General features: G+C 41.0%; 1 protein-coding gene across 3 annotated transcripts in view; it reads right to left on the bottom strand.

Moving 5' to 3' along the window:
* Window positions 1-27,920, bottom strand: part of WNT7B (Wnt family member 7B) — a 148,048-nt gene that overhangs the window by 36,394 nt on the left and 83,734 nt on the right. For 2 of the 3 annotated variants that reach the window (XM_089524898.1, XM_089524897.1), the window contains exon 2: window positions 2,529-2,755. In XM_089524898.1, the coding sequence (XP_089381024.1) occupies window positions 2,529-2,755 (227 nt within the window). The remainder of the gene's footprint in view (window positions 1-2,528; window positions 2,756-27,920) is intronic. The other variant, XM_089524900.1, reaches the window with a different exon arrangement.

The following is a 27,920-nucleotide window of genomic DNA, read 5'->3' on the forward strand; positions in this document are numbered from 1 at the left end:
TTATGATTATATTGATAGGTTTTTCCTGGTGGAATTTTATTTTATCTTTCTGTTCACATTTTATTCTTTTATTGAGTGATATTTTAATATTGTACTAGTTTAATTCTATTTTAATGTGCATCTTTGTATGTTTTTAATTGTACTGTTTTAATTTGTAAGCTGCTTTGGTTCCCAATTTTTTTTTTGGGGGGGGGGGAATGGGATATAAATAAATAGAAGAGGAGGAGGAAGAAGAAGAAAATGAAGAAGAAGAAGAAGAAGAAGAAGAAGTAGTTAAATTTCACATTGTACTCCCTGACTGCTTTTGCTAAATCTCACCTTGCTATTGAGGTCACCCCATTTCTTCTTTGATTGACATTTCCACAATAAAATACTATGTAATTATCTGATTGAAAATATCCCATTCCTGTCTACTTTAGCTTGCCCACACCAAGTATGGCTATGTCTATGCACTTCCATTTCTTGTCTGGATGGCCATCTGTTGGGAGTACTTTGATTGTGTATTCCTGCATGGCAGGAGTTTGGAATGGATGGCCTTTGTGATCTCTTCCAACTCTATGATTTATGATTCTATGATTTCTAGCTTTTCCTGATTTATGCCTCTCACATTCTATGTTCCTATTACATATGATGTGCAGCTTCAGACTTTTCTTTCATCTCTGAGCAGCTGAACGTCCTTTTGGCTTTAGTCCAGTCATGTCATCAGACATAGTGCTATTGATACATGTCATCTCTTCTTCCCCAGTAGCTGGATGAGTACCTTCCAACCTGGGAGTCCCATCTTCCAGCACTATTTCTTGTTTCATTTTGAATTGTCTAATCATAGTGTTTTTGAAGTAAAATGGCACCCATAAATAGGTTACCATTGCCTCTTTCTGTGTAGTAGTAACAAGAGTTAGGTAGACTGCTGCTACCAAGTTTCTTGAGAGATCCTCTGTTAATGTCAGTCCTTCCCCCCGCTACTGCTACCGTCAAATGGTTTTCATCAATAATTTCTTTAAATGAAAAAACAAGAAGTGTATGACAGAAATAAAGATCCATGTGCACTAGTAAGATGCAGAACAGCATAAGAAATGCCCCATGTTCACATTAGCAGATATTTTCCTTAAATGCCACCTACAAATGACACAAGACAATGATGCTTTTAGTTTGGATTAAAACAACTAATCAAAACAGATTTCTAAAGATTTCTTTGTCAATGTTTATTCTCCCCTCCAAAATAAACAACACTATCTAAATATCTTCTTTAGTTTTTGTGCCACAAACAGTGATGTCCACTTGTAATCCTGATATAAAAAGGATGGATGATGCTGAGATAATTCCGCTTAAGGAAGCACAGGGCAAGTTGGCAGGTTCAAGGGAAAATTTTCCATTTAAGTTAAAGAAGGGTTACTGATGCTCTAGTTGCCACATTCATTTCTTACTTTTATGTAACACCACATGCTTCATTATTAGGTCAGAGGATAATGTTCCATGTTTGGGGCCCATCTGAATGACCCTTAAGAGATCTCTTACAGCCCAGTGCCACTGGTTGCCAGATGATTCAGTTTTTCTGACTCGTATCTGTTTTCTTTCTCTAAGAAGCCAGGAGGCAGCACTTCTTAAGACTTGAAAAAGGATACATGATTCAGTGATGTGTGTCAGTGTCAGTGGAATGGCCCAAGAAGATGGAGATGATCCATCTTTTCATCAAATTGCTAGAGGTAAAGGGAGGGCGTGAATAGGTTTTGCGTGTGTAGCAGACAGTCTGAGCTAGAACTGAGACCAGTGGCAGCTGGTGGATTCCATGTCACTGGAGCAGTGAGTCCACTCTGGGTTTAGTCTGCACTTTAAAGGAACCATCCAATACGTTGACTCTTATATCCAAAATAGCACCTATGGTAAATAAACCTTATGCCACAAAAAAACCACAAGCCTCTCCAGTGAGCTCCTAAAGATATAATATCCTGGGCGGGCTAAGGGAACCCTGCAACTTTTCACCTTTCAGCAGTACATGTATACATTGAGCAGTGTTATTTTGATTTTTACTGCTTGCCATCATCAAGAAGATTCAAAGAAAAAGCCTACAATTCTTATATATGATTAGTCATGATATATGAAGGGGCTTGCTGGATTAGACCACAGATTATCTAATCCAGAATTACGATGACACAGTGGGCAACCACTTGCCTATGGGGGCATTTGCTAGCAGGGTCTGAATGCAGCTGCAGCTTATTATATGTCTGCTAATATGTACTTGATGTACTTCATATTTTAATACTTTGATTTAGTGCCCATGAATAATCTCTAGTTTTATAAATGCATATCTAGCTATATTTATAGATTAAAATATAGATTTGGATCTACTGTGGTAAGACTTGCTTCTAAAATTGTAATATTAGGCTGTTCCTGAAAATTAACCTATATTCAGGCAAAGTACACATTTCCTTGTAATAAGAAAATAAATTAGTACAGAGCCAAAGTGCAGGGACAACTCAATTATTTTGCTTTATAGATGCACTATTTTGCAGATGAAAGAAATTGCTTACCTACTCGGAGCTCTTGACCAAAGACAGTTTTCTCTCCCAGCGCTGAGCAGTTCCACCTGCCATATCGGAACTGGTACTGGCATTCATTGATTCCCATCTGGGCCCCTTCTCCGATAACTATAATGGCATCAGGACGGCTTTGGCAGATTATTCGTTGCCGGGGGGCCAAGCCTGGGATTTTGTTGCAGATTATATTTGCTCCTAAAGCCACCACAGATGACAGCGCTCTGAAGAAAAGCAGAAAAGAAGAATTAGAACTGATGGAGGCCATTAATTTCATTTCCTTGATAGCATAGCATGCTGGACAAGGCAATGGGCTACAAGCAAAAGGGCTGGAAGATGGCTCCTATAATTATGCACACTTATCCCAACCTCTTTGGTCTGGCAACTGGGCTGGAAACCTTGCATGACTTTCGGTAATGCCTGGTTTCACTTGGGCCAGAGTTACCACATGTGCAATCTGTCTTACAAAATATTGGCACTTCTAGCTTCTGTCTGCAATCAAACTAGGAAATGAGAAGATGTAAGAAACATATTAAAAATCTGATTTGGATTTTTGGAAATCTTGATGCACTTTTGAGTTTCGTGGTTATTGGCTTCACCTTGCTCTAGAATGCTTTCTTATCAGTTCATTCCCTTTTAAATTCAAACCACAACATAAAAAGAACAGAGTGACTTTATTCGTCCAACATTCACACTGATTATTATAAACACGAGGTGCTGAATGATTAATGGGAGCTTGCGACAATACATTTGAGAGTCAGAGGATTTTACAAAAGTGTTTCAAACATTTAGTAAAAGAAATAACTGTAACTGACATAGCTATAGTTTTTGTTAAAATCTTTGCATAATACAGTGTACTTTCTCAACGATAAATGCTTCCAAATCTGGAGTTCAGATCAGAGCCTGGAAAAATCTCTTCTCTTCTCTTCTCTCCTCTTTCTTTTTCTCCTTTTGGAATAGAAGTCCTAGTTGGCAGTATGACCATGCTGGTTGAAGATTCTGGGAGTTGTAATACAAATCACTATCTTTTTTTTTGGAAGACTTTGGAAGTTGTTGTCAGGATAAGTAACTTTCTGAGCTCTGTAAAATTCATAGGTGCTTTGGTGCCCTCCTGAATGGAATCTGGATTCTGTCTTCATATTATTTCAGTTTATATGATTATGAATCCAACCCTCACAGTGTCCCTAGGAAAAGAAGATCCACAGACTGTTGAAATCTCAAAGCAGAGGTGGGTGGGGGTAGACTCGTGGGTGACATTTTGCAGCTTTTGGTACAGTAATGTAAAATACGTAGTCATGATGCTTGACTAACCTCACTCTTATACTGATCCTGCAGAGGATCAAGTTACATTCTTTAGTCCAAAACTGGAGATTCTTGTACCTGGGAGGACAGGACTAAATGTTTTAAACACCTCTGCTGCATGCCTAAATCTAGCCTCTGGGAATGAAAAGGAAAGGGAAATAAATACATTGAATTAATTGCTAATAATTAAAAGATCTAATTCAATTACATTTACATTGAAAGGGGGGATTTAAGAAAAAGGTGATTTTAAACTTGATGTTTAAATTTATTTTACATTACTGCACTAAAAGTTTAGCCAGAATGAAGATGTAAAACTCCACCTATGATTTTACTCTCCTCCCACTCCTACTCTGAGCTTCGTAAAAAGGGAAACAGCTGCATAAAAATTTGAAAACCCCATTTTTCACCATGAAAAAGCCTCCTCTGGTTTCCCTGCCTTCATTATTTCATAATCTCTTTTCCTCACCCTTCTTTCTTTGGTTTGCTGATTCTCATGTGGGTCTCAGCAAAGGTCCCTGGATCAAGAACGTCATATTTCTATTTCTATTTTTATTATTTATTTTATTAAAGTTTTCATAGAGCAATTGTATATCCTTCCTACCCTCCCTTCTCCTCCTGCAGACAAAATTTAAAGATTCAAAATACAAGTAAACTGTCACAAACAAAAATAAACTACATCAAAAGACAACAATCAATATCCAACAATCTTTACTATGAAAGCTTCCAGAACATAATGTGTTTTGATGGTGGATCATGTGCAGAATTTAAATAAAGTATATGTGTTTTAAAATGAATACTATGAATTACGTAGTTTTGTATGTAGATCATTGTTGTTCAGAACTTCAAAGTTCTTGTTCCTAAAACAGATTAAGAAACTTTATGAAGTGTCTAGAGTAGAATGCATCAAGGTGCAAAGAAGGCAGTCCCCTCCCAAGTTGACCTTAGTACCTATTAATGTAAACATGTCTACTCTTTATTAAATTATCATGTTCTAAATATGTTCATGTTAAACTAAACTAAACTAAAAATCCTATAGTCACTTGCAACTGTTAAATTAACAATGGTGAAGTTAATAAACATGCACACACAAACACACACACGCTTATGATTCTGACAGAGTAGTCTACATTTGCAGTTTTTACAATTAACAGCAACAACAGGTAGGAGTAAAATATCTCTGTGCTGACAATTGCCTCTAAATGATCTGTGAAAAAGGCAATGGCACCTGCTTGGTTACAAAAAAAAAGAATTATAGCAAGAGAAAGAGAAACATTTTCTGCATCTGTTTTCCTCTTGAATCATTTCATCTGTAATGAGGTTTTTCTCTTTTCCCACTGCCTTCAGCTTTACACTGCCATATTTTCCAGTGAGTCATGTTGTCTCATGATATGTCCAAACTACAATAGCCACAGTTTAGTCATTCTGCCTTCAAATTCAGCTGTCTTCCATTATTTCTATGGATTCAGTAATACCACTCCTTTATTATTTTAAGAAAAGGAGTAGAGAAGAATTATTTAATGAGACTGCTAATTTCAAATGCTATTAAGAGAATTCATCTAACCTGAATTATTTTGACTAAGTGATCTGAATCTTGTGATTGAAAATTTGTAATCCCAGATTGTTGAAAGTCTGGCAGAAAGCAAGAGGTAGGCGCATTCCAGACGCGCAAAAAGTACGTCCTAGGGTTAGGAAAGGGCGTCCTTTCCGGATTCTACATGGGCGCTGCCATTGGGATGTCACGACCACACCGCCCCCAAACAGAGCTGCGTGGAAGTGACATCCTGGCACCTTTCCACGGAGCCGGAAGGAGCTCCAAAACGGAGCTCCTTCCAGGTTTGTGGCGCTGGGCGCAGCCTTTACACGGCTGCGCCAGCGTCACAAAAGAGAAAGGGGCTGAGTGGCCCATTTCTCTTCGTCCCCGCCCCTGTCAGGTGTCCTTGAGGCAGGAAGCCCCAAGGACACCCCTTTCCAGGCCACGGGGAAGCGGCCTTTTGCTGCTTCCCTGCGGCCTGGAAAGTGGCGGATCGGGGCCTCAGAGGCTGCCTCTGTGGGAGCTGCGGCCCTGATGTGGCGAGGAAAGGGGCAGGAACAGGCCGCCCCAAAAGGGCGGTCTGTAAACCACTGTAGTTTTCCAAAAATCTGAAAGAAGTAGGGTTCTCTGATAAAGAGCTAACAACAAGATAAACATTTGTTGACTCTTTAGCACTGCAATTCTGGAGAAACTCATAATTTTAGCTTTGAAAAATTGTGTCCTATTTATTTATTTATTTATTTATTTATTTATTTATCCCACTCTTTTCCCAGGACTGGGACTCAGTGTGGTTTCACAGCATTAAAAAACAGTACAATTAGAAACATTTAAAAAAAAAACAACGTACATTAAAAAGAACTGTTAAATTGGTCCTTACAGCAATTCCTTAAATGCCTGGTAGGTCTTCACCTGCCGGCAGAATGCCATCAAGGAGGGAGCCGTTCTGATCTTCCTGGGTAGGGAGTTCCAGAGTCTAGGGGCAGCCACCAAGAAGGTCCTCTCTCACGTCCCCACCAACCGTGTTTGTGATGGTGTTGGGATGGAGAGAAGGGCTTCTCCAGAGGATCTGGGCCGGTTCATACCAGGAGAAACGGTCTGCCAAATGCTGTGGACCTGAGCCATTTAGGGCTTTATGGGTAATAACCAGCACCTTGAATTGTGCCTGGAAACAAACTGGCAGCCAATGAAGCTGTTTCAACAAGGACATTGTATGGTCTCTGTAATTTGCCCCTGTTAACACCCTGGCAGCAGCTCTTTGAACCAGTTGCATTTTCTGAACACTTTTCAAACAGGATGTAACCAAGGCATGTATCACCATGACCAGATCTGGCTTCTCAAGGAACAGGCGCTACTCGCACACAAATTTTAAATGTGCGAAAGCACTCCTGGTCACAGCAGAGACCTGGGCCTCCACTAATTTTTTTATTAGCAAATGTCCAATTCACAATGTTATTAACTACCATCAAATCGACTATGACCTATGGCATGCTTTTGAATGAGATATCTCCACGTCACTCTGTCATAAACAGCCCTGCTCAGGTCTTGCAGACTCAGGGCCATGGTTTTCTTGCTTGAGCCTCTCCATCCATAATGTGGTCTTCCTCTTTTCCTACAGCCTTCTACCTTACCAATTAGTACTGTCTTTTCTTGCTCCATATATGGTATATTTTTGTACAATTTTTAGCCTCTACTTGCTTGCATGGGAAATTAATACAATGTTCCTTTGTTACTGCAATTCCTTTCTTGGGGATTACAATGTATATTGAATGTTTCTCATCTGTGGGCCACTGTTTCGTTTTCTATATTTGTGGATATACTTTTGTTTCTGTCTCTGTAGTTTGAAATACCTCTATTGATATGCCAACTGTTCCTGGTGAATTATTTCTCCCAAGTGCCCTGAGTGAGCTTCCACTTCACTTTATAAAATTGTAGGTTCATCTCCAAATGAATCTTCTTCTATCTCTTTTATATAGTTCTTCAGTGTGTTGTTTCCATCATCTTTTTATTTATATTTGATCATGTCATGTGTTCCTCTGCTGGCTGCAGACCATTTCCATTCTTGATTTAAATTTCCCTGTGATTTCTCAGATCTTCTGGAAAAGGTCTCTTGTTGTTCTTCTTTTATCATCTTGTATTTCTTTGCATTGATTATTACTACAGTAGTTATTCTTGTCACTATGCATTTGTTGTTGAACAGTTGCATTCATGGTTCTGACTCTAATAGTGATATTGTTGTTGTTCTGATGGTATTCATTTATATCCTACAAACCACATAATGAAGCAGTTTGCTTTTGCTTAAGCCTCCCAGGAAGAGGGAGATTCTGTCCCTTCCTCTCCTCTCACTGCAGCTGAGGTTGGAGTTTATCACACTGGGGGGGGAAAAAACAGGAGCATCACAAGATGCTCCCATCAATACTGCACGATTTGGCAAAGATTATCACACGTCACATGACATCACAAATATCCTGTGATTATGCCATGAATAAAGAGAAATTATAGTACCACAATGTTCCCATTTTCCCCCAGTGTGATATGTTCCTTTGAGTTCAAACAACTTTTATACTTTGAAATTAGCTTGCAGAAGTTGAAGTAAGCTGAGGACAAAAGGGGAAAGGAGGAGAAGGAGGAGAAAGAAACTGAGACATTTTTAAAGTAGCTGAAAAGGTGAGATAAACAAAAATTAATTGAAGGGTACGTTCAATTAAATTGAAGAGTATGCTTCCAGAGCACTTTTTTACTTCCCCAGGTGATCCAGGCAGAAGCTTCAGCTGAAGCACCAAGCAAGCTGCATATGTGACTTCTTGTGAAGAGAGAGAATCACATGTAAACTTTTGCCTGGATCAGGGCCTGCCTGAAATCATGGATCCCCTTGCTTTTTTCTTAGGCAAGTTGTCAATTGGTGACAAATCGGTACTTCAGTGACAGCTAGTGAAGCTTTATAAAAGAAAGGATTATTATCACAATAATGGTATTTTTATCTATATATTTCTTTGGTAAGAAGTACCTTCTCTAAGGCCACCTATCTACTGAATTCAGTGCAAAAGCACTTTGAGCCCCAGGAGTTTTTCTGGTTAGCAGCTCAGGCTCATAGCTGCTAGTTTTCTGAACCTTATAATACTTCCTGTTCTCATTCTCCTGTAGTTTCAGTGGTCAAAGCAGATAGCAGAATAAATGTTGTGCCTCTTTTACATGTAATCAGATCAAATTCCAAAGCATTACAGCCCCATACAAAGCATAACTGCAATGCCTTTCTCAGTAACTAACATAATGCAAAAATAATATTTGCTGATCAACTCACTTAATAATGAATGCCAAGAGAGTTCACTTCATGATGGCTCATGTACAAAACCACAGTGGAATGCAGAGATTCCAGCAAAACAGAGCCCTGAAGGTGCTGCTGTAGAGAAGGCAACTGTCACTCAAAAACAACTTGGGTGTGTGGAATAAGTATCCGGAGCTTTGCTACCCAGTAATTCCGTGTCTGGCTTGCTGAAAATGCAAGTGATAAGCTTCAAATGCAGACTCTTTTTTCTTATCTTCAGGATGCGGAGGTAATTTTTCACCCACATTGTCAGTGGCTCCCAGTTAGTTTCCAAGCACATTTCAAGGTTCCGGTTTTAATATTCAGAGCCCTAATAGTCTGGGATCAGAGTAATCACTGTCTGCTCCAATTTAAATCTCCCACCCTCTTAGATATTCTTGCAATGGATCTTTGAAGCTGCCTACAGTATGCTAGCTTTGGGTCCTTTCAGAGATAGAAAAAGTCAGATATACATGTGAATATATAGGGAAAAATCTAGAACTCCTACATGAAATAAATGGGGCTTGTTAGTCACAGCTAAGTCTCATTGACCCTAATAGGTCTACTGCCTAAACACCCTAAAGGCACCAGATCGAATCTGATCTTGGAAGCTAAACAGGGTCAGCCCTGGTTAATACTTGGATGGGAGACAGCCAATGAATACAAGGTGCTTTAGGCTATATTTCAGAGGAAGGAACTGTCTAAACCACCGCTGAAGATTCCTTGTGTAAGAAAACCGTATGAAATGCATAGGACCAATTTAAATCTGCCCACCCTCTTAGGTGGACAGGTGACTTGAAGGTACATATACAGGATAGGCAGAACTAACATTGGATTTAGTCTCTAATATATAAAACTGCAAGTCTTTCTGGATCTTTTTAAAAAAGTTACTAGGCAAGGGGCACAGAGGAGAAATTTTCAATGCTTCATCAGAAACAACTGTTCCACTCTGTTAAACGTTGGCCAGGCCCACAGCTGGAGAACTTCGTCCAATTGTGGATGCCACATTTTAAGAAAAAGCCTTCTTAAAATGAAACTTCTCCAAATGAGCACTTAAAACTGGAGTGTGTCCTGAGGTGGGTGACCAGAATGGCAAGGAGCCTAGAAATTAAATCATGCCTGAATAGTGCTGGAAATGTTTGCAGAAGAGAAGGCTAAAGAAAACATGGCAGCAGTCTGCAAATATAAAGACTGCCATGCAGAAGAGGGTGCAGACTTGTTCCTGATGCTCCAGTGGCAGAACTAAAGGGTGAAAAATGGCAAGAAACATATTTTAATTGAGTATTAGGAGCACTCTTCTAGTGGTAGTAGTTGTGGTAATGATATGAGCAAACAAACAGATTGCCTTAAGAGGCCATACTTGAGTAAAGGTTGAGCAGCCATTTTTCAGGAATGCTGCTCTTTAATACGTTGATGGCTACACCACATATTAGGGATGATGAGGGTTGGAGTTCAACAACATCTAGCAGGCTACACCATTTCCACCTCTGTTGTGGGTCCAGCCTGCACTGCAGGTGGTAAAACTCTAAAAGTCTAGTTTTCTATGATTCTCTTTATATCCTCCAGCTCCATTTTTCTTTGCCTCTAACGCGATTGCCATAAATTATTTCCAGCAAAAGTGCTAAGTCATGAGACTGAGGTTTGGATAATTCTTTCTATTAAATAAATGTGCCTGACAGAAGTTTGGGCTTCCTCTTAAACTATTCTGTGTGGGCTTGCTCATTTTCTTAGTCACAGATTTCTAATAGGATAAATTGCACATTTAAGTCTTGGCATATTGGGAGCTAGATCTGCAGCTGGATTTGAGAGCAACTTGTTTTGTAATGGCTGGAAAACAAATCAATATTCTGTAATTTAGCATTTCCACTTATTTACTCTTTCTTTGTGGTTCAGTGCTTTTCTTTTTGTCATAGGAAATACTGAGTGCCATGTTACATCAAGACTTCTGGTGTCATGTGCTGTCACCATATTGCACTGGAAAAATAAAATAAAATCAGCATAAACTATATAAGACTGAATTCACATGGCCATTGGTAGCAATAGGTAGTAATGAGTGTGAACAGACATATTTGGGTCACCATAGTTATAACATAGTGCCCTCATGGGAGCACACAATCCCATCACCACAGAAAGTTCATGCTGACATGGGAGCTCCCATGTACCTGAGCTCTTTGTTGTTGGGGGTAAATGGCCCAAATAATGCTTGGTTTGAACTCAAGATATTAATTGTAGTTAATTTGAACTAATTAATTATTTATTGGAGCTGAAGATGAAAATAATTGTATGGTATAATTCTGACTATAACAATTTACAATGCAGGTAGGATGTATGCTTAAATGTTTCCGTATATTAACAGCACACATGCCTCACTAGTTATATGAAATCCACATATCACATAGAAGGATTTTAGTCAGGCTTTTCTTCCTCTTATTTTATTTTATTTGGAAAAAAGATAATTTTCTATAGACAAATATTTTTTTATTTTGGGGAATTCTACATAATGGCTGCAGAGGTTTTGGAAATTTTAGTCAGTTGCTGCTCTCAATTTTATTTTTGCCATCAACTCCCATTCAAAATGCCCACAAATGCAAGTGTGGCATTTTCCCACAAAGAAATACTAAAAGTACTAATTTAGACTATACATTTCCTCTGTCCCAGGTACTGAGCAGTTTGGTTTGGTTTTTCTGACAGGATAAAGAACATGAAACTCTGCAAATCCATGGGATCCTCAGCACTTTTCTCCAGCACCACATCTCAGATGCATTGATTTTCTTCCTATCCATTTTGGGCCTCTACAGACGGGCGGCCTGCAGCTGCCCCTTTTTGCCCTTGATTGTTGCCGTTGCAACCACATGCCACGGCAGCAATCCGGCATCCAAAGGACACAAAAAGAAGACGCCATTAGCTGGCTTCTTCTTGTGCTCCGGAAAGGGCATCATAGGCACACTTATGATGATGCCCCTTCCATCCACTGCTGTTTGGGCACAACACTCAGCTTGTATCATCATGGCCCACGCCGTGTGGACGGGCGCATGCCATGATGGTGCCCGGCCGGCGCAACAAAGGGATCGAGTGTATGAACGCTCAGCCCTAGTGCGTGTACAATTCAGCACAAAGTGCCAGCCCTTTCTTCACTGTCCAGCTCTCACTTCCATACATTGTAACAGGGAATAAAATGGCATGCATGATTCTAACTTTTGTGCTGAGTTGTAAATCTTTGCATTTTAGAATCTTTTCTAGTTCTTTCACAGACCCATTCTTGGTCTTCTTATTTCCTGGCTGCAGTTCCCATTTCTATCAATGTTTGATTCTAGGTATGACAACTCTTTTACTACTTCTATTTCTTCATTGTCTAGGTTCAAATTGTCAAGATTCTCCATTATTATTATTTTTGTTTTCTTTATGTTTCAGTAGGTCTACTTTGCACTTTTTTTCCTTTTTTCCTTTCTTACAATATGTTCTGCATATAAGAGGTCGGCTGATAAGATGCAGCCTTGTCTGACCCCTTTGCCAATTGGGAACCATTCTGTTTCTCCTTGTTCTGTTCTAACAATAGCCTCTTGTCCTGAGTACAGATATACTAATTCAAATATAATAATAATGTTTGTAGTATAATAAATTAGAACAAAACAAAATTTCAGTTATCATAAGACATTCATTACTTAGAATTTGGAAAAAGTACAAACAGAAATTTTATCAACAGATGCCAGAATGGGTATCACCACATGAAGCGTTTTTAAAGAGAAATTCAAAGAAGAAAGATTGCTAATGTATAAAGAAATTTTGAATTGGAATGTGGGGAATCTGAAAATGAAAGAACGAGAGGAATTGTGTAAAAAAGTGATGGGCCAATGGTTTCCATATTTACAGTTAAAAGAGAGAGTGAAAAAGGACCTTAAAGAAAATGGAATTACAAAAAGAAAACCAGAGTTAGATGAAATATTAACGGAGAACAAAAAAGCAACAATATCAAAGGTATATAAATTATGTCTGAAAATAGAATTTGATTCAGAAACTTTGATTTTCTGGAGATGCACTTCTTCCATGCATACTTTGTGTTTCCCACAGGCCCATGGGGAGCTTTGGTTTACATGTGGCTAACATCAAATTATAGGGCTAAATGAGCTCTAACTAGCCTCATTTTCTTCAGGGAACACTGGTGGATTCCAGTTGCCACACAAAGTGCAGATAGAGCAGCCCTTACAGCTGCTGGGCTGGCATTCATCATAGGCTATGTGACCCAGGAAAATTTAACAGGTCAGAGGAAAATGATACCTGCACTAGACTGTCCTGCCTAAGAAAATCTGTAGGTCTTATTAATATACATTCTCTTGCTTCCCTAAAAATGACTTCAATGCTTCCTACAGGATCTCCTTCTCCCATACAGTTTTCGCTATACACTCAGGTCCTCTGGGAAATGTTTGCTCCCAACGGCCGGGACTGGACTGGTAACAGTTTCCCAAAGGACCTTTTCATCAGTTGCCCCAAGACTGTGGAATAACCTGCCGGAGGAGATACGACAGCTGAAAATGCTTACAACATTTAAAACAACATTAAAGACATATCTATTCTAACAGACTTACCCAGTTAATTTTAAATCATGGATTTTTTAAAATGGTATATTTTAAAGAATGTGTTATATGAGTGTATTTTAATGTTTTTATAATATTGTATTTTAACCGTCAATTTTAAGTGTTTTCTTTTTTTAATTGTGTTTTGTATTTTAACATGGTGACCCCCCCCCCCCCCAAGGAGAGGTGGGAAAGACATTTATTATTATTATTTTACTTTGGGGGGAAATTGGTAACAAATCTCTCCCAAGTCTTCTCAATTAGTCCAGTGCATCAAGAGCAGATGGGCAAGGTTATCAATCATGCAACTTTACTAATAACATGTTCTGATTTTTCCGGGACTAGTGGTCTGGGACATGATGCCTAAAACCGTGTTCCAGCATTATCACACTTTATTTCCCTTCTTTTATTTCCCGAAACTTTTTAAATAACGTCTTGGAGGTGTTGAAATTGTTTTAAAGTGTGTGGTTCTTAAGTACTTTTAACTTATTTAATTGTATTCTATTTTTTAACAAGTGGTCTGTTTTAATATTGTAATAGTTTAATTCTATTTTAATGGTCACTTTTGTATTTTTAATTGCACGCTTGTCCCTCCACATTCACTGGAGTTAGCCCCCCCCCCCCCCCGTGAATGTTGAAAAACCACAAATAACAAAGGCCTGTTACAGACAGCCAAAATAAAGCTGCTTCGAGTCACAGTGGAGGTATGGTGTTTCAATGATGCATGCGTCCTAAGAGTCCAGAAGCTACACCAAAGCCACGCTCCAATCCTTAGGGCTGGAGTGTGGCTTTGGTGCAACTTCTGGACTCTTAGGACTCATGCATCATTGAAACACCATACCTCCACTGTGACTCGAAGCAGCTTTATTTTGGCTGTCTGTAACAGGCCAAAAACACTATGTTTTTACCTGAGAGAACAGCTGTCTAGGAACCTCTAGGTCCTCCAGTGCAACTCAGTGGTCAACATCTGCCAGACATTGACCATAGAATTGCACTGGAGGAGCTACAAATGCCTAGTAGAGTGTTCTCTCTAAGAATCTCTAGGTTCTTCAATGCGACGTTTGGTTGAAGTTGACCACACAGTTGCACTGGAGGACCTAGATATTCCTAGAGAGAATATATTAATAAAATCTGTGAATCATCCACAAAAGTCAAAGCTGCAAATGTGGAGGGACAAGTGCACTGTGCTTTTAAATTAGAAGATGCTTTTTAGTACCAATTTTTGGGAAAGCAGGATATAAATAAATATAATAATAATTCTGATTCCTGGGATGTTTCACACAAAACTTATAAGAGGGACAATTTCAAACTGCTACTTCTGGAATGGCTCAGGCAGCTTGATCACCTGTGTGATTCTGGGAACTGTTGGTCAGAAAGTAACGCTCCAAAGCTGTGATTTCACCCAGTGGGAACTTCAAAATTGACCTAAATCTATGACAAACCAAGTGCCAAAATTAAATCTAGAGTCAGCTGAGTACCTGCTCTTCATACCCAAGGTCCTAGGTTCAGCTCCTTCCACCGCTCAGTGAGAGGGTAACAGGACTAAAAAGTTCTCTTGCTTCCTGCATTAGAGGCTGCTGTTATTTGGAGCAGTATGTCCAAAGGAAAAAGGCCATACCCTGGCATAGTCTGAGTCAGCTTCAACTGGTCCTAGAATCAGAATTATGGTATGTCTTGTTTGATTGGGGCAAACAATGGATTCTTATCAAATTACTAGGATGTACTTCTGTCTGAAAGCTTCAGGTACTATGAGGGAAGGAATGCATCTTATGCACAGGCTGAAGGATATTAGCCACAAACAAATCCCATTAACAGAAAGGGAGCTGCTCTGCTCAAATCCCTTTACATAGCATTGAAAACCTACTCTACAATGGCAAATTTTAAAAAGAAACACCCATCCCTATAAAGGAATCATTGTAAAAAAGAGGCTTTGACATATTTTGTGGTGACACTGTGACACATATGAAAAAGGATCTCACTACAGGATGGTTTATTTAATTAAGAATTCCTAAGTAAATATTTTCAAGCATACATAACTTGCCGAGAGTTGGCAGAAGTTCCTCCGGCTCTACACTTCATCTGCATAAGTTTTTATGCTTTCAATTTTGTTTTCCACTTCAGGCTTCCAGAAATCATTGCTGGCACATGCAATGATAAAACTGGAAATCAAATAAACCTGTTCCATCATGCACTGTGGTGGGGCGATCCCAATTGTGGCTCTGACTCTCCACTGAATATCCAACTCATGTGTCTTTCTTCAGCAAACATAATTTCCGAGATACACTGAAAGGAAACATTTATTTCTTGAGATCATTTGCCTGCGATGTAAACAAAATGTACACTCTGAAGTGATGTAGTGGAAACTCAAGGCCCATTCACAAAACCACCTCAGCTTGCTGTAGGCATCATTTTTTTACAGCTTCAGCTCATTTTCACTTGAGCTGTCCTGAGGAAATGCTGTGAATGCAATCAAATGTGAAATCTGATTTGTACCAAACTTTTACATGTTGTGGTTGTCATTCACACAGCTGCCTGTGTCTATGGACCTACTGCTAAAAGTCAATATGGATGTGATGCTCCAGACATGAACATAAACACACACACCATTCTCTCCCATTTTCATATATTTCCCAATCTACATACAGTAAAAATGAAATACAGGATGGCTTGACAGTAGTACATACAAAAGGGATCTGGAAGTCTTAGTAGACCACAAGCTAAACATGAGTCAACAGTGTGATGCAGCATTTTAAAAGTCAGTATGATACTAGGCTGTTTCAAGAAGAATATGTATAGTGTCTAGAATCGAGGAAATTATAATGCCACTTTGTTCTGCTTTGGTCAGATCTCACCTGGAATGCTGTGTCTATTTCTGAGCACTCCGATTCAAAAAGGATGTTGACAAGATGGATTCTGGGTAACCAAAATTGTTAAAGTTCTGGAAACCATGATGTATCAGGAGTTAGGTGTGCTTATTAGCTTGGAGAACAGATGGTTAAGAAGGGAAATGATAGCCAAGTATAAAAATTTGAAGGTATGTCATATTGAGAGACATGTTTTCTGCTGCTCCAGAGACTAGGGAGAATACTGCACTGCGTTCTCAGAACGTTCTGAGAACCCGATGGGAACGGAACACATTTAAGAATACCGCACGTATGTGTTCCCATCGGGTTCCAAATGTGTTCCACATGTGTTCCAGGGAGGGTACAGATTAGATGTGTTCCCAGCGAGCTGTAACATGATAAGAACGTTCCAACAGAGGTCTGTGCGGTATTCTTATCTGTTCTCAAATCCGTTCTCTCATTCCTCCGTCTCCTGATTGGCTGAAAGAATGACAGGCAGGGAGGCAGGCAGGCGAGCGACTGCAGTGAGGGAAGGTGTGGGGGGGGGAAGAAGGAGGGAGGGAAGGAAGGAAAAAGGGAGGAAAGGTGGGACAAGGGAGAGAAGAGGAAAGGAGGGAAAGAGAGAGAAAGAGAGAGAAAGAGAGAGGGAAAGAGGGGACCAGGGCAGAGAGCAAGAGGGAGAGGATCTGGCTGCTTCTGCGGGGGGCCTCTGGTATCATGTCCAGCGGGGCTCCTGTGCTGTCATGCAGGAGGCAGGGATGGCAGGGATGCCCAGCACCTTCTCCTCCTTCCCTCCAGGAGGGAACCCGCAAAAGCTCCTCTGTTTGGAGCACCACACAAAAGCAAGCAAACAACTCCCAGAATTCCATAGCAAAGAGCCAGACAAGAGTTAAAGTGGGGAGGGAAGCTCACAACCTGAAGGCACACATTACATGCACACACACACAGGAGGCAAAAGGGTGACAAGCTGCCAAAAAGGGGAATTGGGATGACAGCAGAGGACTCTTCTTTTCTAACCAGTTTAAAGAGCTGCAATGGCTGTCGGGGCTCTGCTCTTGGCCCAGTCCCATCCCTGGCAGCTTGCTTTCCCTCCACTTGAAGGGACCTCTGTGGAGCTCCCTTAAAGCCCAGGCTGCTTAGGAGGGGACTCTGCCCTTGGCCCATCAAGTTACATAGGTTTTATCCTATTTTCTCCAAACATATGTCAACATATGAAGCCTCAATGCTTTATAGAGGCTTGCCTTCCTTCCCTCCCAAGGGAATCCTCGGACTCCCTTCAGAGGGAAGACTTCTCAGTGAGGCTGAGAAGCACTCTCCCGGCCAAAGTCCCTAGGCTTACTGAAATCCCCCACCTCCCTTCCCCATAGGAATCAATCCAAAAACGGAGTTTAAAAGGAGCAGAGGAGAACCCTCTGGGTCTGCATCTGGGAGAGATTTTAAACTGTGTTTTTGGATTGATTCCTATGTGGAAAGAGGGGAGAGAGAGAGATGGCAGGACATCCCCATAGCCAAGCAACCTCTGTCTCCCCAGATGAAGACCCATAGGGCTCTCTGATCCTTTTAAACTCTGTTTTTGGATTGATTCCTATGGGGAAAGAGGGGGGCGAGAGAGAGAGAGATGGCAGGATATCCCCATAGCCAAGCAACCTCTGCCTCCCCAGATGAAGAACCATAGGGGAGAGAGAGAGAGATGGCAGGACATCCCCATAGCCAAGCAAGCTCTGCCTCCCCAGATGAAGACCCATAGGGCTCTCTGCTCCTTTTGAACTCAGTTTTTGGACTGATTCCTATGGGGAAAGAGGGGAGAGAGAGAGAGATGGCAGGACATCCCCATAGCCAAGCAAGCTCTGCCTCCCCAGATGAAGAACCATAGGGCTCTTTGCTCCTTTTGAACTCAGTTTTTGGATTGATTCCTATGGGGAAGGGAGGTGAGGGATTTCAGTAAGCCGAGGGACTCAGGGGAGGCGAGCTCCAAGCCCCAAGCCTCCCTTTTTCCTCTTTCCTCTCCCAAGCCATCCAACCACTGAGTGGCAACGTCATCAGTACACAGCCCACAAAATGTAATACGCATGCGCTATAGCAAACCGTTCTGGGAACGGTCTCAAGAAAATGGAAGCGCTGTGCAGTAAAATGCGTTCCCATCACATTATCATCACGTTCCAGTTTGCTCAATGCAGTAATATCCGTTCCAGGAACGTTCCCATCACGTTACAACACAGAACGTTCTGAGAACAATATGCCATAATCTTCTAGGACACAGAGCAATGGATTCAAGCTACAGCAAAACAGATTCCACCTAAATGTTGGGGAAAACCTCCTAACAGTAAGAGTGGAATATGCTGCCTTGGAGTGTGGTGGAGTCTCATTCTTTGGAGGTTTTTAAGCACAGGCTGAATGGCCCTTGTGGTCTCTTCCAATTGTATGGACCTTTTCATGTGGGGAAAATTGGAAGGTTAAACTGGTCACAAAGCAAGGTCATCCCGGGCATTCAGGACAATTTCGCAATTGCTTTTCAGATGACGCTGTACACAAACTGGTTAGAATATAAACAGAAAGTGGGGTGAATCAGGGAATAAGCATTTTTGCAAAAATACTATGTTTTCATTTCCAGTTCATTCATGAATTTGCTTTTTTCAAGTAATTGCAGCAGTCTGAAAACCATCTGTGGGATTCTCCCTGTTCCCAGATTTCTCATTGTTCCTTTGCTGTGCCAAGGAGAGAGACGCAGCCTTGTTCTTAAAGGGACACAGAGAGAGAGAGACACACACAGCTCTTTCCCTCGCACGGCTGGTCTCTTCCTCCTGCAGGATCTAAGCTTAGGGAAGCCTAGGTCTAAGAGAACTGCTGGTGGGAGAAGGCAGAGATAGAACATTTTGGAATTCCTGCTGTACAGGAGAAATGGAGGATATGGAGGAGAAATGGAGGGAGAAATGGAGGCTATGTCCGGGAAGAGGAGGGCACCTGGGAATTTCAGCCCTCACTGAAATCAGGCAGGTTTATGGACGAGCCACATCTTCTTTCTCTCTGGTGTGTGTGTGTGTGTGTGTGTGGTTTTATGGGAGTTTGCAAAGAGAAATCTCAGCTTGCCTTCCTCTGAAACAGCTTCTGGGGCAAAGAGGATTTTCCTCACCAGTTTCCCTTACCTCTCTGGAGCATGTGTGTATGCACTTGTGGAAATGACAGTTTGAAGCATCAGATTTGTCCTCATCTGTCTGAAACCAAAATTCACTTTCTACCCCCTTTCTTGCCTAAGTAATATGATTTTAACCCCTTGTTGTGCTCTGATCATAGAAGAGAATCATAGAATCATAGAGTTGGAAGAGACCGCAAGGGCCATCCAGTCCAAACCCCTGCCATGCAGGAAATCTCAATGAAAGCATCCCTGACAGATGGCCATCCAGCCTCTGTTTAAAAACCTCTAAGGAAGGAGACTCCACTACACTCCGAGGGATTGGATACAGATAGTTAGTGAATTGAGGCCTGAAACAGATGGCCCAAAAGAAGCGGCTTCTGGCCAATTCAGGGGCATAGCATTCAAATGATGCATGCCCCCAAAGTGGCTGAAAGCCACAGTAAAGCTGGAGTGAGGAGCGGATTTAATCTGTTCCTGCCGGCTGCCAGCTCCAGGACTATGGTAATGGCCTGCTTTGACCCTAACCTTAACCACAAACCTCTGCCCTCCATGTAAGAGACTTGTGTTATCATTACTACACTAAGATCCTTTAATGTGAACCAGAACTTGCATGCACAAATTCTTCCATGGCTACATCCCCTTTGGTCTACCCAACACTGAACCCATGTAAATGTCTCTCCAAATGGTCACAAAATATTGGATCCTGTGCTTAGTAGAAAACAAGTGTGTGTGTGTCTCTGACTCTCTTAAACATATTTCTCTCCAACAGAAACTTGTGAAGTAATGAGCTATAGAATGAATGATTAATTTTCTTATACATCTAAGAAAGCATTGTACATTAAAGTCCATTCCACAAATAACAATGTGTGTGTGTGTGTGTGTGTGCTTCAACAAAGCAGAACTGATTTTCCAAACACTAGAAGGATTCATTTAGGCTGAAATGAGGAGCTCCCCCTCAGTACACCTATGATGCATTGTTACACCTTTGGTAAGTTTGGCTCTTTTTCTGCATAGCTTTGTTTCATATTTATATGTCATCCTTTTTATATGTCACATGGAGGTATCTGTCATTCATTGATTACCTCTGATGTTAGTAGTATGAAAGTATTGAAACCACTTTTATTTATATTTCCTGCCTCTCCCTGCGGATCAAGGCAGGATTACATGATGATGAGAATTGGACAGCCAGTAATTGTCAATCTCCAGTGCAGATCTACAACCAAAATATTTGGGGAATATTTGCTACCTATGTTTCTTGCACCCTCCTAGTACTGGATCCAGTGGCATCACTGAGGATGATGTCACCTTGTGCAGGGGAGGTTGACTGCTTTGCCCTCCCTCCAGCCAACACCTGTCCCGACCACTGCTGAGGGGTGGTGACACTGCAGTCTCTAGGATGGTTGCTCTTTGAACAACCGCACTGGACCCTGAAGACAGCCCCCTCCAAGCCCGTCAGAATCCAGGGCAGCTACTTGTACTATTGAAAAAGATGGACCTGTAGCCTGTGGAGGGCCTGTTTAGAGTTTGGTGTGACTGGTGGGCAAATGGGAAAGGGGGGGGGGGCAACACCCTTTCTCACTCTGCCAGTAGCCATGCCAGTCCTTCCAGTTGTACCCAGTCTCTCTGGGTGCAATCCATACCTGTACCCCAGTAATGCCAGGGATGTCATATTGAGGAGGGAGCAAGCTTGTTTTCTGTTGCTCCAGAGAATAGGACCAAGAACAATGGATGCAAGCTCCAGGAAAAGAAATTCCACCTCAACATTAGGAACTTCCTGACAGTAAGAGCTGTTTGACATGGAACACATTTCCTCGGATAGTGGTGGTGTCTCCCTCTGTGGGGGTCTTTAAACAGAGGATGGATGGCCACCTGTCAGGGATGCTTTGATTGAGAGTTCCTGGATGGCAGGGGGTTGGACTGGATGGCCCTTATGGTCTCGTCCAACTCTATGATTCTATGATTCTATGCCCCTGACTGGATGTCACACATATTTTGCAGAAAGCACATGCAGCATATTCTAATGAGATAATTTTAGTCAACAATTTCCATTTGTAACTTTGAGGTTGCTTTTGAATTTGCAAGGCAGATCAAACCACCATCTGCCATGATGGCTTGTTTAAAATCAACAGGTCCATTCACATGAATCTAACTGCAAGACTTTCTCTTGTGGAAGGCAAACATAAGCTTTTGTCCCTACGTGCACCCAAAAAGCATCCCACCAGTTTGAAATTGTAGTATGTTTCTGAACGTGCTCACCCACAAAAATCTTTAAAAGTCAACATTACATGTTAAACATTACAGAATGTTGTCCATAGCTTTGAGGGAGCATGGTTCTGAAAGCAATTTTGGAGTCAGGGAATATACAATTTGACACACAAGAATGGGACTGTGGTTAAACTGGATTATTATCCTGGTCCATGGAATCTGCTGTATAATGTGACATACATTCAAGACAAAGCATTAACAGTCCTGTAAAGATCAACTGTACAGTGCAGGAAGAAAAGTGGAAAATATCTTCTTCTCCTGCTATATATTACACTGCAGCAAAAGATTATTCCTTATATCAATTTAAAAGCTACCAAGCAAACCGTTCTTGCTTGAAACAATCCATTTTGATATAATTAGTCCCCAAAGCCATATAATAGTTGCAGTGAAAGAGCAAATCTCCTGGGAATACTAATGTCCAAATATTACCTTAAAAGCTCAAAGGCAAATAGTAATTATTATTATTATTATCATTATTATTATTATTATTATTTGTATCCTGATGGAGAATCTAGGCGGGTAACAACAGAAATCAGGCATTGGAGGTAGATCTACCCCAACCCTGTGTAATGCCATTGCAGTGTAACACCAATGTATGTGGATTGGAGAGTTGTAATGCAGTAGTAATTGTGGTGGTGGGTAACAGGCTAGAGAGGAGTGTTCCATAGCCCTTCATTCATTCTCCCACACAATCCATCTTTCTAAGCACTTTTCCCTAATTCCCTCCAATTGGTCCCAAGATTGGGAATAAGCCTAGTTCTGGGAAGAATCAACAGTGGGTGGTAGATGGTTTGAGTGCACTTCTTCCAGCTTCGTATTTCTCTCCTACACATTTCTTCCCTACACTACTGTTAACCAGCAAGCATGGTTATGTGTTGTTCTAGTTATGCTCGGTTGCTCTTCTCCAGTCCACCACCTTTTGTCTAATCCTCTTCCTTTCAGAAACATCACCAGGTTTCAGATCACAATCCTGTGAAAATGCCTACCTATTCTCTCTTGTTTGGATCCTGTTACCTTCATTAGAATCATTACATAGTCCCAAATCTCATAATCCAAGGTGAATAAAATAGGTTGTTGTGACATTTTTAAAAAATCATTTATATTCCCCCTTTTCCCTAAGAATATGACTTTAGGCATCTTACACATTAAAAACAATACAGATTAAACCTATTCAAAAACCTCAATAGAAAGTATAAATATAAAAGTTTATTAAAAGAAAATTAAACAATTTATACAGTTAAAACCACTAAACTTCAATGAAAGATTATGTACAAACCACAGAACGGCACAGCACACCATTAAAAGTCCACCGCCACTAGTTTCTAAAAGCCTGACAACATAAGAGTTTTTTGACTTTCTTGGCCCTTTGTTATACTTCATCAGCAATATTCTACTACAGTTCTATATGCTAAATAAAATGCAGGAATATCTGTGTTGACCATAAAATACTTTTCAGAATCCATACTGTAAACACCATATGAAGACATGTGGTAGTCTACATGACCCCAAAACCATCACTCCCTTCCCTTTCTCCTGCATGATTTTTAAAATATCTTTGCCTGATGAAGAACTTAGATTATGAAAGCAATTTTTAAAGCTTTTTGGTTGAGTTGATAAAGGTATTGCTACAACATGGACTCTGGAATATACCAGTCTTACTAAATACTAGCTTTCACATTTTCTTAACATTGGCACATTTGGATAATGCTTTCCTTGAAGTTCATAAAATAATCTCTTTCGACTGTCTCTTCCTAGCTGTCCTCTCCACACAGGTGCCCCTCATAGTATCTCTCTGCCACCATTCTTCACCCACACAACACCCATTCCAAACCATGCTGCCTCCTCTCATTCTTTCAGCCATGCCTGAGCAAATACACACACTGCCAGCAATTTCACACTTGTCAACCACTGCACATATAGACCACTTGCCATGTAAATATACTTTGCAATAATACAACCCCCCTGTTATGTTACATCATACCACCTTCAACCGCTATTTCTTTCTGAATGTTTGAAAATTATTCTTTCCACAAGTACAAATGTCAACATTTTTTTCAAAACAACAGTATTTAACAATGTCTTCATAAACATTTAGTAGAGATGTAAAATATTGTGGGATGGGGGACATCACCTACCAGATCCAGCCCACGGAAAGCTGTCTAGGATTTTCTAAACAGAACAAAAAAACTGGAAAGCACATATTCACAGCGGAAGAATGAAAAGAGATAAAGTTGCACATACTCAAAAACTTTTTATTTCTTCAGGGACAATTCTCATAAATTTCTGGAGTTGCAATCTGCACTCTTTATAGAAGTGGATCCTCTGAATATTAGAAGGAATTCTATAGAGAGTGCAAACTGCAACTCCAGAAATTTATGAGAACCACCCCTGAAAAAGGTGATAAGGCCAAAACACGTTGGGCTTTTCAAGAGATACATTTTCAGCCATCACACAGCACCTAGGTTTTCTTGACACATAGGCCCGAGTCAGATGGGTAGGAAGTGGCATGCTGGCACTGATTCTAGGGTTCAGGAGCACGCAGCAACTGCACGCTCCCAAACCCTATTCTGTATGGACGCCGCCATCATGGCATCCTCCTGTCCCCACGGGGGCCACTATGATGATGCAAGCAAGGTGCCACATCTGGAGGTCGCAGCACCACTCTCGCATCATCAACATGTGACAGTCGTCAATGACGCACTCGTTGCATTGGCCGCGTGCACCTAAAAGAACCCGTTTTTTCTGGGTTCTTTTTGGTGCAGAGAGACGCCACATGGTTTGGCTGCTGTGGAGTCCCTCAGGAGCAAAAACAGCCTTTTGGGGCGGTCTGTCGAGCCCCATACTTATTAGAAATAGTAAACAGTACATTAATAGAAAGAGTGTATAAAATAAATATGTACAACTGCAGCCACTTAATGCATTTCATCACTCTGCTCAGGGAAAATAAATATAAATGAGGAAAGATGAGGCTGACAAAAATAGAAGCTTTGGCCCCAAGCCTGTTCTCCACCCAAGGCTGGCAGAGACATATAGCAGCAGCTCTGTAAGATGATGCCACCTGATTGCATTACGTGCAAGGGCATCACAGAGTTGTCACATTAAGCACACAAGAGTTCATTCCCCACCCTGTCTTCACCCTTGTATTCACCTAGAATGAACCACGGTGTCAGGGTATCTAATTTAAAAGTAACTCCTTTTCTACAAGACTACAGAAAATCAGCACCCTCCAGCTGAAATCTTTTCCCACAATACCAATATCCTATTTGTAGGAGCATTTTGTTTTGTTTATTTGTTTGTTTATGGAGAAACATTCAACAGTTTGATTCCTCCACTTACAATACAGTTTCACAATGGTGTCTGTTGTTTAGAGTAACCAGGCCTTGAGTTGATCATGAAACCCTTGAAAAATAAACAAAGCAGAATGAAGGGTGTTTCCTAATAAGATTCATAGGTTATTTCAAAGTCTTTTTATGGAAGAAAATAACCAATGCAGGAGACGAATCTCTACACTATATGTGTATGCTGAATTCTTATAACAAATATTATGGGACATTCACATATTGTACTTTGTTTCTATGGAAATATGCATCTCAACTATCTCTACATACCAGAGATCCTTCTATGATTTGCAGGATTACCTTTTTTAAGGTCAAAGAGGTTGAGGCAAAAGTTCCATTTTTGCCATTGATGTTTGGTGTTTTCGAAGTCTATTTCAACTTGTAATTCATACTTTAAGTTGAAAAAAAAGTATAATCTCAGGAAGATAAATCATATTAAAAGGACTTCATTGACAGGTGTATTATTCATTTCTTCCCAGCTTTGTGGAATATCCAGCTTGTATTTGGATTGACAGGGTAGCAATACATTTGTAATGTTAACAAGTGTTTGTCTCCAATTTAAAAAGAAATTAATGGTATAGTCATAAAATCATCAAGTTGGATGAGACCACACGAGCCATCATTTTGCAAGCATTTGAAAGAATGAGTGCCATATTCTAAATATATTCCACATTTTCAAAGAACAATAAAGACCAACAGTGACTTTGTTAAAGAATTCACATATGTAAGAACATAGGAAACTGCCCTATACATATAAGAGCTGCCTTGCTGAGTGACACCATTGTCCTATCCTACCTGCTATTTTGTCTACCAAGAGCTCTTCGAATGATTGTGTTTCCTAGTTTTATATTAAAGATGGGGGACCTGTAGACCTCTAGGTGCTATTTGAAGCTACTATCAAAAATAACTGATGGGAACTGGAATCCAACAACATGTGGAGAACCACAGGTTATTAAAGACCGGTCTCTCTTTTACCATTTTTGGGCAAGGTGATCAAGAGGGCAGTCGCCATCCAGCTCCAAGCTGTCTTGGATGAAGCCGATTATCTAGACCCATTTCAAACTGGTTTCAGGGTGGGATATGGAGTTGAGATGGCCATGGTCGCCTTAGTCGATTATCTCCATCTGGGCATCGACAGGGGAAGTGTGACCCTGCTGGTGCTCTTGGACATCTCAGCAGCATTCAATACCATTGACCATGGTATCCTTCTGGAACATCTGAGGGAGTTACGTATTTGGGGGCATTGCACTCCAGTGGTTCCATTCCTATTTCTCGGGCAGATTCCAGATGGTGATGCTGAGGGACAGCTGCTCTTCCAAGAGAGAGCTGTCATCTAGCGTCCCTCAGGGTGCCATTCTGTCCCCCAAGCTTTTCAACATTTACATGAAGCTGCTAGGAGAGATCATCCGGAGACATGGGGCACTGTATTTCCCATCGTGTCATGCCCAGCCTGGAAGATGGCTTGGAGGACTCAGAGGATGAGCTAGAGCCTCTGGGATCTGAACCTATAACGGAGGAGCCAGAGCCCCAGGGGCTTGAACCTGTAATGGAGGAGCCAGAGGCTGGCCCTAGTTCTGCTGGAGCAGAGTCTGTGGCCCCTCCAGAGGTTCAGCAGTCAAGTTTGCCTGGTGCCGAGGCTGTGGACATGGAGGAGGATCTGGGCAGTGTGCCTACCTTCAATGAGCGTCGAGCAGAAAGAGAGGGCCTTCGAAGATCTCGGAGGCTTTATCAGAAGCGTCTTCGCAATCAGGCACAGCTGAAGGCCAGCTCCTTGCCTTTATAAACACCTGGAGCATGTGTGGTTCTTTGCCAGTGGATATCTGACTCTTTTAGAGGAAAGACTCTGTCTCTGGCTCCTTGGCTTCTTGTCTTGAATACCCGGAAACCTTGACCTTGGACTGCTTCATCGACCTGCCTATCTGTTGCCCTGAACCTCGGACTGTCTGACAATTCTCTTGGTAATCCCTTTTGGTAAAGCTACTGCATCTCTCTAGGACTGACTTTGCTGTGCTGGAGAGAGGGTTGTTTGTTTGGGAACTAGCTGCCTTATCAGCCTTTGGCTGCTTTCCCGGACACATCGCCACTTGAGGGTTGGACAGGGAAGAAAGTGAACAAGAAGAAAATAAAAGCATTTAAGATGTGGTGCAGAAAAAGATAGCTGAAGATACTGTGGACAGACAAACAGACAAACAAATGCATCCTTAAACAGATCAAGCCTGAATTCTCACAAAGCTGTCATACTTTGGCCACATCATGGCATGACTCATAAAAAAAAGACAATAATGCTAGGAAAGGTAAAAGATAGTAGAAAGAGGGGAAGATCACATGCCAGATGGATACGCTCAATTTGCAGGACGTAAACAGAGCAGTGGAGGATAAGGGATCTCATTCAAAGAGTAGCCATGAGTTGGGGTCAACTTAAGGGCTGTTAACAACAACAAATGCATTGGAAAACATCGAGATGTGTACTACTGAAGTTAGGAGTTTCTATGCAATCAATAGCCCATAAACCAATCTTTTCCTGTTGTTTCTTTCCTGTTTGCATATTTGAATATTTTGAGATTGTAATCTCAAGGACCATGCTTTGGAATTCATTCTCATCCCAAATCTGACAGATATCTCAACTAATGTTGCATAATGTACTTAATTTGTGTTTAAGTAAAAGCTGACTTGGCCATTGGAAAGGCAATCAGTTTTATAAGTAATCTCCTATTTCCATAGTGCTTGTCAAAAAACCCTGCAGAAGGAAAGCAAAACTGGGACCCAGAAAAGGGGTGGAAAACAATCCAAGCCACAATATAGCAGGAAGAAATAGAAGAACCAAAAATCAGAGTACAGGAAGGAAACAGAAGTTAATACATAGAGCCAAAGAAAAGGACAGAAGAGGACTCTGCTACTGGCAGTATTTTTTTTCTACTACAGTGTGAAAATTACTTGCAGCTGTATAAACTAGGCTTGGTGAAAAGCATTTCCACTCTGCACAAGAAATCCTTTACTATCTTAGACAGCATCATTTTCCTAACACCAACAGCTGAATTGTGCTAGTTATGCAAAGGCTCAGAAGATATTGACACACATCAGGGTCTGATTTATTTTCTGATCTGC

Source organism: Sceloporus occidentalis, unplaced genomic scaffold (assembly GCF_023333645.1).
Source record: "Sceloporus occidentalis isolate IW3139 unplaced genomic scaffold, rSceOcc1.0.p SCAF_5, whole genome shotgun sequence".
Taxonomy (NCBI): domain Eukaryota; kingdom Metazoa; phylum Chordata; class Lepidosauria; order Squamata; family Phrynosomatidae; genus Sceloporus; species Sceloporus occidentalis.